The sequence below is a fragment of the Solanum stenotomum genome, chromosome 2 (assembly GCF_019186545.1).
Source record: "Solanum stenotomum isolate F172 chromosome 2, ASM1918654v1, whole genome shotgun sequence".
NCBI lineage: Eukaryota > Viridiplantae > Streptophyta > Magnoliopsida > Solanales > Solanaceae > Solanum > Solanum stenotomum.
The window spans coordinates 56,648,481-56,660,259 of record NC_064283.1 but is presented as its reverse complement, the minus strand read 5'-3'; the positions used below and the strand labels follow the sequence as shown (position 1 = coordinate 56,660,259).

At 30.4% G+C, this 11,779-nt stretch overlaps 1 protein-coding gene across 1 annotated transcript; it reads left to right on the top strand.

The window, feature by feature from the left end:
- Positions 1–1,436: 1,436 nt before the first annotated feature.
- Positions 1,437–2,658, top strand: LOC125856739 (protein GAST1). Its single transcript, XM_049536365.1, has 4 exons — positions 1,437–1,627; positions 1,807–1,866; positions 1,969–2,002; positions 2,296–2,658. The coding sequence occupies exons 1-4, from the start codon at positions 1,559–1,561 to the stop codon at positions 2,475–2,477; spliced, it is 345 nt and encodes a 114-aa protein (XP_049392322.1). The 5' UTR covers positions 1,437–1,558; the 3' UTR covers positions 2,478–2,658.
- Positions 2,659–11,779: the final 9,121 nt, after the last annotated feature.

The following is an 11,779-nucleotide window of genomic DNA, read 5'->3' as shown; positions in this document are numbered from 1 at the left end:
ACCTCTATTGCAGCCATCAGAAGAGAGGGTCTATCAGAAACCACCTCTCTACCTTTAACGGTAGGGGTATGGTTTGTGTATACACTACCCTCTCCAAATCCTGCTCGTGGGATTATACTATGTATGTTATTGTTGTATTAAATGATTATGCTAGAACATGAAATCTCTCAATCTTGGTCCTATTACAATATATATCATAATTTTGATCCCTATTGATTGACAACAAGCAAAAATGGTAAAAAAAGCAAGTCACGAGGCTACTAAAGTGAACCAACATACCATAACCTGCTAAATACCTCCAAGTTTTCACTAACTTCCAAGAAAATACAAAAGCTAATAACAGAAGATAACAAACTACTAGAATTTTCCTGCAAACTGATAAATTATATAAGTATGGTTCACGAGAAGTTTAGCATAGTGTACTTGGTTTTAAATATCGATAGAGCCAAATAAAAAATATTAGGTAGTTTTCTCTCATCTATCCAAGACTCAGTGGACAAAGTTATTCAGTACATAGTCGAAGTGTCTTATGAACCCCATATTAAGTATTCAATGAACTAATTGAGATGCGCGCATCTGAATTCTATTGTTTATAAGAAAAGAAAAAGAAACAATGGTTCACTAGAAGTTTGAATAGATTATTAGATTGAATGATCTTCCTAGCTACCACTTGTTTATGAAGACAATTTTTTTAAATAATAAAAGTAGTTATTTTGAAGATAAGAGCTTTGTTTTCTTTTGAATGTTATATGGTTTATGTAAGTTTTTATCTGTTAGGTCTTCAAAAACATTGCAGACCTCTAAAATCTTATTGGGAACATGTGAGCTAGTGATCAACACATGTGAAGTTTCTTCTACTTTCATTTTCATATTCTGGATTTTCACATGGATTCTTGGCTGTTTTCCCTATGTAAATTGACCACCAATTTCTTTTGCTTTGTTTTCTTGTATATACACTCTAAATAATTTTTACATTATCAAGATAGTTCAACTTTTTATATCATTTTTACTAGGTTACTAATTACTAAGTTTTTATCGTAAAACTCTACTTGTACAATATATACATAAATAGTGCTGAGTTTGATCCAATACAATAAACTCACAAAATTATTTTTAAATATATTTGGTATATATAATCCACTGAACTAATTAATCTCGATTCGCTTTATTCAACACAATAATAAACTAACAAAACAATATGATATACGAAATTCATTGATCGATCAAATTAATTAGGATTCCTGAATTCATGCGATAGAAGCTTACTAGGACATTTTATTGTTTCCTATCAAAGAATACTCATATCCAAAATTGAAATTGAAATTTTTGTTAAAAATGAAAAAGTCTTTATCGTCCCACCACAACCCATAGCGGTATATATTATATATAATCATGTTTGCTATCAAAGAACATTGAGAAATACCCATAGAATTCTACTCACTTTTTGAGTTTCCAACTGCCTATAAATACCTCATCTATCTAATATTCCCAACCAACATAAACCATCAAACATCATTTCTCTCTTTTGTTCAATATAATATATCAAGAAAAAAACAAAATGGAGAAGAAACTTTGCCTAGTGCTATTACTCCCTCTTCTAATAATGCTTCTTCTTGTTGGAACCCATGTAAGCTATCACCACACACACTCTTCATAATTACAATCGAACTCAAATTTAGAGTCAGTGAATTTTGTACATTATAAAGTAATTTATATATTTCGAAATAATAAGTTTAGTTGAACTAATATAGACCTTTCTTTTAATTGTTTCTTACAACAATTTTTAAATTTTTTTTTTTATGTCAGGCAACAATAATAATAGAGTCTCCAGCACCTCAGCCACAACCTCCTAACACTTTACCAATGGTAAGTCTTGTTTGAATTATCACTTTTTTTGTCCTTTTTTTTTTTTTTTGGTTATGAAATTTGCCAATTCTTACTTATAAAATTGTTTTTATTTTTCTGCAGAATGGTACTACTCCTGGTAGTCTCCATCCTCAAGGTAATTAAAAATGAATTGTATTCTAGTAAGGGTGATCAGTTAAATATCTTTCGTAAAAAAATATAATGTAATTTATAATGTATGTACATCAATTCTTGAACTCCCCTTAAACATCCTTATATTTATTATTATGTATGATTCAAATTATGATCTCTTGGCTACTGAACTCATAGGATAGAGTTACAGTAGTCGAAGGGTGGTCAGTTGAATATTCTTAGCGAAATTTCTGTCTTCGCCGTTGAATTTATAATATACTATGTGAACTTGATTTTTTTATTATTTATTTTTTGCAGATTGTTTACCAAAGTGCACATATAGATGCTCAAATACACAATATAGGAAGCCATGTATGTTCTTTTGCCAAAAATGTTGTGCAAAGTGTCTTTGTGTTCCTGCTGGGACTTATGGGAACAAACAATTTTGCCCTTGTTACAATAATTGGAAGACCAAGAGAGGAGGCCCAAAATGCCCTTAAAATCATATGCACTGATGGTGAAAAGAATTTTTATGTTATGAGTTTACTTAATTAATCTGTTGTAGGATGATGTTTGTATTATTTTTAAGTTACAAGTTCCACTTATTATAGACTATCTCATGTAATTATGTTTTAAGTGATTGAATAGAATAAAATTATTTTCTTTTATCATTATATAAAAGTGTTTTTTTGGCTAGTATTTTTTTTGGCCATACTCTACCTACTTAGTTAAGTGGATAATTGCTAAAATATAACTCAATGTTTATGTTGGCAACCAAGTAAAGTTCATTCTTCTAATATCATGGTCCATACCCTATTTCATCTTCAAACTAAGACCATCGATCAATTTTATCCACCTAATAATTGAGATAAAAATTGCTAATTCGATTTTTTAATAAACTAATTAGTTCTGTAACTTGTTCATAATTCAATAGTTAATAAGTAAAAGTTAAAAGGGAGAATATTGCTTTAATAATTTTGATTCCCAATATAAAACCCCCTATGATCGAAATTATCAATCGATCAACATTAGGCTAAGCTTCTAATAATAAACCAACCTTCTAGAATGAAAATATAGACCACTTTTCATTCACGTGCATTGTTTGGTTAAAGTCCTTTGAGGACCACAACTTTTTATAAGAAGTCAATTAACTACTAGTAATAATCTCTTTAGGCTGCCCTTCACCCTCACCCCCCAAATAATAATAATAATTTAAATACACAATTTATTTTATCATATTCTCTAAAATTATTTGAAAAAATTATAAAAATTTCTACTTTTTCATATTCTTGGAATTAGGATAGGTGTGTCTTGTATCAACAAAGGTAATGTATGGGGACACTAAGTGATGTATTGTGACAGGTGTATTGTATCAACAAAAGTAATGTATCGAAATATGATGTATCAGATGTTGAGTAATATATCTGAAATCGAAACGCGATTTATCGGGACGTTGAATGATATATCCAAAATCCTTAAATTTTAAGAGATTTTTGTAATTTGGAATAGAGTAGGTATATGATGTAATTAACTCTTAACACTGTGAGTTTTGTGTAAAATATACAAAATAAAATAAAATCAAATCTACTTCTACTTTATAAAAATGACAAAGGTATTTATATTTGTTGTAGTTCATCTTATGTGATGTAGCTTAATTATATATTTGACCAATTTTTTTTTTGTAAAACTCCTGAGCTATCAAAGGATGTTAATATACAAAAAAATAAATAAATAGCATCACTGAAAGAATATATTGCTTCCAAACACTGATGCTACACTTTATTTATAAACAAATTTTAATTTGTAAGAATTAAACAAAATTTTCTTTTCATGAAGTCAAAAGATCAATAAACTAAACTTTATTTATCAATCTTGAATATTCTAGATACATTCTAGAATATTCATTTCTTATTTCCTTTTATATNTGTTGTATTTCATCTTATGTGATGTAGCTTAATTATATATTTGACCAATTTTTTTTTTTGTAAAACTCCTGAGCTATCAAAGGATGTTAATAAACCAAAAAATAAATAAATAGCATCACTGAAAGAATATATTGCTTCCAAACACTGATACTACACTTTATTTATAAACAAATTTTAATTTGTAAGAATTAAACAAAACTTTCTTTTCATGAAGTCAAAAGATCAATAAACTAAACTTTATTTATCAATCTTGAATATTCTAGATACATTCTAGAATATTCATTTCTTATTTCCTTTTATATTTAATTACATATTTTAATTGGATTGAACATTTTGATGCATTCCCTAATGAACAAGAAAGTTGAATTGACTAATTGATTATGAGCATAATTGAATTGACTTAATGGAAGGAAGAAGATTCATAATGATATCTTTATCACCTTTTTATTTATTTATTAATGAAGGGTGATATATATAGGATAAATTTTACCTCTCTTTTAGCCTTAAACATGTGGATATTGGAAAATATTCATAACTAATATGATACAAACTATTATTAATATGATACATCAATAACATTTGATGAGTTTAGAGAAGCCTTTTACAACACCAAAAGGTCTCCAAATACACATATATTCATCAAAAGAAACAAAGAGATACATGCACGCCTGATTCTTAGAGATTTTTCGACTATAAAAAAAGGATATATCAAACCATAATAATATACTCAATCTTAATCTTTATTCTTCTTCTTTTGAGATGACTTTGAGAGCCTTATTGTTGTCGTTGTTGATCATTAGAAGATTTCACATAGATCACAATAATATGTACTTATCTCAAAATTAATATATGATCAAGATCTTCTTATTGAAATCAGAAGTCTTGATTTTGATCGTAATCTTGATTTTCCTCGTGCTTTGTAATGGGAGCCAAGGCAAAAGAGGAATTGGCTTTAAGGATGTTATTATTGTTGTTGGTGCTACTAATGAATTTATTATATGATTTCGAATCATCTAAAATTTCATTGTCACTATTCTTTTTGGTTTTGATTAAAAGAGAGTTTTGTTGGGAAGTGTTGATGTTTTTGTTTGTTTTTTGGAGAGGATAAAGGAGATCTGTTGGGAAGAAATTGTATTGAAGGCCAGCCATGAAAAGTGTTAAAATCACTTGGTTTTTCTTGATGTTTTTGTTTTGTTTTGTTTTAAAGAATTAGATGGGTTGTGCACTTATTTATAGGCACAAAAAAATTGGGATTTTTGTAATTGGCTATTGGTTGGTCTGAAGGATCCAAATAATAATAAATAGAAGAAAGAAATAAAAGAAAAAGAGAAGAGAAAATCAAACAAATTAATTTTAAGTCACTATTATATTATATATAAAAAATACAAACATTGCTTAATCATGGTTCGCGTCAAAAGTATAAATACACAACCATTATTTAAATATGTTTAGTGTAAATATCGTATGCGAGTAAATTTTGATGAGTGAATCGGGAGCAAGGGCTCCTTAGTCTTTGATTTGAGAATTAAGGTTAAAGTGATAATTTAACAAAATATACTATTGATAAAAAATTAAATAAAATATGCTCGACTAAAGTAATTGAACTATTTTATAACAGTTAGTAAGAGGTTTGTATTAAATGAGCGAGTTGGATTGATATTGTCACTGAAAGTTAATAAGTATTTCATAGAATAGTCCAAGTGTGTACCTAGATTATTCGAATAATTAGTCCACTTATACTAATTAATATTAGGGAAAAACAAGTACTCCATAATTTTAAATTGGCTCTAGTTGTGACACATGTCCAAGTGAAAAACCATTGCTTCTGGATAGTTGGCTAAAAAGGCATGCATGATTTTGACTAGTATCTATTTCTTTACCAAATTAAATTTGTCACCAAACATTTTTATTTAATTGTGTATACTGTATGATATTCTAGCATTTTCTAGTACATGTTATACTTACTAAACTAAATTAACAAGTCACTAGAGGGATGTTAAACGCCTTTTGTTCATGTCACAACTTATTTTAAGATATATAATAACAATAATTATTGAGAAATATGACGAATGCAATCTTTCTAGCTATTACAATAATAATATGAATCAATTACGATATTTAGTAATTTATCGCTAAATAATTTGTGGCTAACATGATACTTGACTAGATACTAATACAACCATCAGATACCTTATTCATGGTACTCTGCTCCTATATTGTTCAGGCTCTCAAAAAAATGTTGTTGCATCTGTAACAAACCTAAATTGCTCATAACTGAAACGCAATTATAACTTTTTAGAATAGTACTTGCAACACCCAAACTATTGAATTATAATGGAAATAATAAGTAACTAATGATATTGATAAGAATGAGAAGCTTAGACTCTAGAAGAAGAAGAAAGGACAATAATTTTTCTTCGATATGCATAAACCCTGAATCACATACAACTATCCCTTTTTGATGAAACTGTTCTCACACCCACTACTCAATCCAAATTCCAAATTAATCCGGCCCTATTGCTTGTTCTCAATCTAACAGCTCTTGTCAGCCCAACAACTAGTTGTGTGACTTTTGTATCCATATTAGACTGGACTTGGTTCATAACAACATCTGTTTCAAATCTTCAAAAAAATGAACAAGTTTAGGAGGATACAACACGCACGCATTCTATGGCATTCTTTTGACACTCACTACTTCAAATCATATACAAAAATGAATGTTAAGAGCTCCTGCATTTGAAGACAGACTAATATTTAAGAAAGACCTACTTTCAAATGTCACAATTGTTTTTTCTCCTTTTTACACAAGACTAGAATAGATGATCCACTTTCAATTACTACCAACTAAACTACTACAATGAACTAACTAAAAAACGATTTGTAATTTACTAGTAATAATATCCAACATTGACGAGATCTATCAATGTAAAGCTAAAGCTTGAGCACGAGCCAACACGAATGTAGAGACTTCACATCTACTATATGTCCAAACCTCCCTTTGCCTTCGCCTACATAAAAGTAGAAGAGAGAGAGTTAGTCATTAATCAATATAAAGTAAAAAGGAATGTATATCTCATTACCCTTGGCCTAACGATTGGGAATTCCAATAGATGAAGGCGATCCACCACCTTAACTTGAAAATATTCGTTCTTGACTGAAAGGGTAATATAGTATATGAAGTGTTTGATGCCATGTCCATTAACCTTGAGAATCTCATTAACCACATATGAAGTGCCCTAAAAGAATACACAATCAGCTTTCTATAGAAGAAAACTAGAAAGACAATGTGACTAGAGCATACCATTTTTCATTGTCCCGTCTAGCAAAACCCTTCATCTTTTCCATATGTTCAGGATGTTCTAAGTAGTCTGGTGGCATGGGAAATATGGAACTCATTGGAGCCGAACCAGGATAATCTTTGATGTCAAATCCCTACTAGAGACAAACATAAGTCTCTTAATAATCAGCTCAATCTTAATAATCACAGGAACAGAAGAGGAAATTTCGAAATCCAATCTTCAGGACTCTCCGAATTCAAATCATATGATGCTAGACATCCATGCCACCAGACTACTTTGAATAACTTTTCCTTCTCTTTTAATTGCATAACTTCCGCTATTGCTCCAGTTAAAGCAAATGTCCAACTACAACCTTTTAGTTAAGTAATTCAATATAAGATTAAAAATACTATTAATAGTAATAATAAAAAAATAATACAATAATAGTGATTAATAAAATTGTGAATTACAATAATTTTCCTAATCTTGACTGTGAAGGGGGACTTTTCTTCCCAACAAAATAATAACTATCTATGACTAGTAGTATTAATAAAAGGCAGAGTTGTTATGGTCTTTTTAAATATCCTATTTATAAAATGATAAAATGATGATCCTATTATATTTGTGTAGTTTTTCGATTTGCCTGAAAAGTCGATTTTTTTTTAATTTTGTTTAAGTATTCTTGAAATTAAGATAAGTATAATAAAATAATTAGATAGAAAATAAAATTATACATTGAATATCAATTTCAATATATTAAAAGTAATATTTTCATATTTATTTAATATTTTAAATAGTTTTTTGTGATAAAGCCCGATCCGATCTCATTGGAGTTGCTGAAGAAGTGTTGATGAAATAATCAAATTTAAATTTTAATAGCTTAAATTAAATGTTGAAAACAATTTAATTATTGAGATTCATAGCTAGTATTTAACAGAAAAAATCATGTTTCCTCCCTTTAATAAATATATGAATAAAATTTAATATGATAAATTATAGATAATGTCATGTTTGATTTTCGCAAATTCTTTTTATTTCCACTCATTTTTTTCAACCATTTTTTCAAGATATTTCGCAAATCCAAAGTTCATACATTCATACTTTTTATCTCAAGAACTAACACTAAAAAACAACAATCAGATGTAAACGAAATATCATTAAGGTGATTTATTTCGGAAATTAAACAGTTACACGTACCTCATATTTGCATTGTAACATCTCGCAATTTGAAATAACTAGGAAGAAGCTAATAATTGGAAATAGTCATTTTTGGAAAGAATGAAAATCTGGAAATTTGTTTGGTTAGGAAAAGTTGAGTTTTGGTCAACTTCAAACGGCCATAACTCCTAGCTCAGGATGAGTTAGGTGTACTTCCAGATATGGTTGAAAAGCTCTTGGAATGATCTTTTCAACTCCGCTGAGTTTACGCGATTGCGAGTTCGTATGAGTAAGTTATACACTTTTAAAGTTGGGCTGTTGGATTAAGGAAAGTCTAATCTGGATTTTGGAAGGGTAAATTAGTCTTTTCCTTACCTAATTATTCTAATTCGTTTTTAGGAGTTTAATTGGGGTAAAGTCAGATTTTAGTCAGTTTTAGAAAAGTGAATTGCAAGCTAGGGCTTGGAGAAGAGGAGAAAAGAGGAGAAAGGAGAAGAACGTTCAAGATTCGTCGATTTCGTCAAGGATAGCTTGTGGATTTTGTCGGGGGTGATCCCTAAAAAGGTATGTGAGATCACATAGCGTTTGGTAGTTCGCCCACGCGCCAACCATGATTCAATTCAACAAATTTAAGTCTTTGAAAGTTTAGAAACTGAGTTCTTGATGAACATTGTTGAAAGTTTCGTTGAATTTCTATTGGGTTGTCTTGTTGGAGTTTGTTGTGATTTGATTCATGTTTCCGGGTGTAATTTCGGTTTGAATCTATCATGTATTGAGGGTATAAATGATTCTAAGTGTTTGGGGAAGGAACCATGAAAGTTTAGAGGGTTTAGAGATGAAAAATGGAGAAGAAAAGTCGTCAAACACCTGGGGATAGAGGTGGGGCATCGCGCCAGCCAGCACGCCCCAAAAGTGTCTCTGAATCTTCACCCTTGGGGCGCTGCGCCAGCCAGCGTGCTCCAGACCAGTCCCTAAATGTTGAGGGCTGGCTCCCCGCGCCTCTTAGAGCGCTAGGGACGCCAGTTCTCCCCACTCGTTTCCCATCTTTTCGTACTAGTTCCTTAGCAATGTACCTATGTTTTCTAGTTCATTCCAACACTCTAAGGTACATCTAAACATCATGAAATCATCCATAAACATGAGATCATGAAATTCAAGGAAAGTTAGGATCAAAGTCAAGAGAAGTTAAGAGTCAAGTCTAGAAGTTAAGAAGCAAGTCAAAGCAAAGTTTATAAAGCTTTCAAAAGTCTTTAACGAATGTTTTAACTTTGTTTTAAGACTTAAGTTTCAAGTTAAGCAAAGAGTAAAGAGTTGAGTTCATTTCTCAAAAAGTTATAAGGGAACTAAGTATTCCCAAAGAGTTTATAAATATTTTCACATTTGAGCAAGAAAAGGGAACATCGATTCCAAGAGAGCTTTTAAGCTAAGTTTTGAGTAATTATCTCAAACCAAAGAAAGAAGTTTTTTTTAAAACATATGAGCTAAGTACAATTTGGGAGAGGATGCGAGTTCATATTAACTCAAGTCTCCATAAACCATGTAGCCATCATGGGTAGTAAAGAATCATACTTTTTAGATGACTCCTTAAGATGCTTTTAGCATAAGCTAGTGGATAAACTAAGTTAAATAGTTCTATATGACGGCAAAGTATATGACAGTTTTGGCAGCGTGGGCAAGACATTGTATCACCACTTAGGCTCATAGTGGTGGTTGTCGGTTAGAGAATCTCCCACAGAAACTATATTACTTTATTATATGAGTAAAGTTGAGTTTGTTATTGCATTTTCTTTAATGAACTAAGTTGTTTTCTACTGTTTAAATGCTTTGTATAAATTGCACTATCATTGTTGTTTTACACTGCATTTTGAGTTGAGTTATTCAGGAGTTGAGTAAAGCCAAGGTAAGTGTTTCTTTCAGATTCTTTTCAAGCTTAAGTTATGTTTAGCATTCCAACTTGCATACTCGTACATTCAATGTATTGATGCCAGTTGACCTGCATCTTATTATGATGCAGACACAGGTAATCAAGATCAACATCCAATGCCTCGTTGATCTAATTGAGCACTCAGAGTCTTGTGGTGAGCCTCCTTGCTTTTCGAAGTATCCTTTTTTATTGCTTTTCAGTATTTAGTTCATTAGGATGTCGNACAGGTAATCAAGATCAACATCCAATACCTCGTTGATCTAATTGAGCACTCAGAGTCTTGTGGTGAGCCTCCTTGCTTTTCGAAGTATCCTTTTTTATTGCTTTTCAGTATTTAGTTCATTAGGATGTCGTGGGTCTTGTCCCGACATCCATCTCAGTTATTAGAGGCTTCATAGATAGACAGTCAGTTAGTTCATTGTCTTTATCTTGTTATTGACATATGTTCAGTTTTGAGTTGCCACTTTGGCTAAGTTAAATGTTTATTTCTAAAACATTATGAGTTTAGTTTGAGACAGTTGAGTTATCTTGCATTTGAGTTCTTTTCTTAATGTTTTAAGTCTTCTGCTGAGTAAGTAAGCCAGACCAAGGGTTCACTTGGGGCCATCAATGGTTCTCGAGTGCCAGTCCGGTCCAGGTTGTAGGCTCAGGGAGTGACATGCATTTACTTCTTTGCATGATGTAGTGATATTCTCCTCCTTCAACTACACCATATTACTCAACAAATTTGAAAGTCATACTATGGAATAATCTGAAGCACTCATTCTTCTCTAACTTGGACTCCACATTAGACTTTTGATAATGCTCTAACATGCAATCAATTAGCTGCTATTCCAACATTAGAATAACTTTTCCTCCTCTTTTAATCGCATAAATTGCCGTTATTGCTTCGTCTGAAGCAAATGTACAACTACAACCTTACGTAATCTAATATAAAATTAAGTATACTAATAATAAAAATAATACAATAATTGTGGTTAATAAAATTGTGACTTACAATAATTTCCTTGATCTTGAGTGTGAAGGAGGACGTTTTATCCCACCCTAATAATGATAACACATAAATAATAGTATTAATAAAAGGCAGACTTGCTATGGTCTCCTTAATTACCCTATTTATCAAGTGATAAAATAATTACACTATTATAATTAAGTAATTATCTGATTTATTTGAGATGTTGTATTTTTCTTTGTTTTCTTTTAGTAGTTTTTAAATTAAGATAAGTATAGTAAATAAAATTTGATAAAAAATAAAATTTTGCATTGAATATAAATTTTAATATATTAAAAGTGATATTTTTATCGTTATTTAATATTTTAAATAGTTATTTGTGCTAAAGTCCAATCTGATTCCACTTGAGCTGTAGAAGCAATATTGATAAAATAATCAAATCTAAATTTTCATAACTTGAATTAAATGAAGGAAACAATTTAATTTTTTGGGTATCATAGAATTGAAGTCAATATACAAACTAATTTTCATAGACACATATGAACTCGTACTGTAGAACACTATT

Coding starts and splice junctions, on each gene's coding strand:
- LOC125856739 (XM_049536365.1), top strand. CDS start 1,559: ATGGAGAAGAAACTTTGCCTAGTGCTATTACTCCCTCTTCTAATAATG. Junction 1,867..1,968: donor CTCCTAACACTTTACCAATG/GTAAGTCTTGTT, acceptor ATTTTTCTGCAG/AATGGTACTACTCCTGGTAG. Junction 2,003..2,295: donor TGGTAGTCTCCATCCTCAAG/GTAATTAAAAAT, acceptor TATTTTTTGCAG/ATTGTTTACCAAAGTGCACA.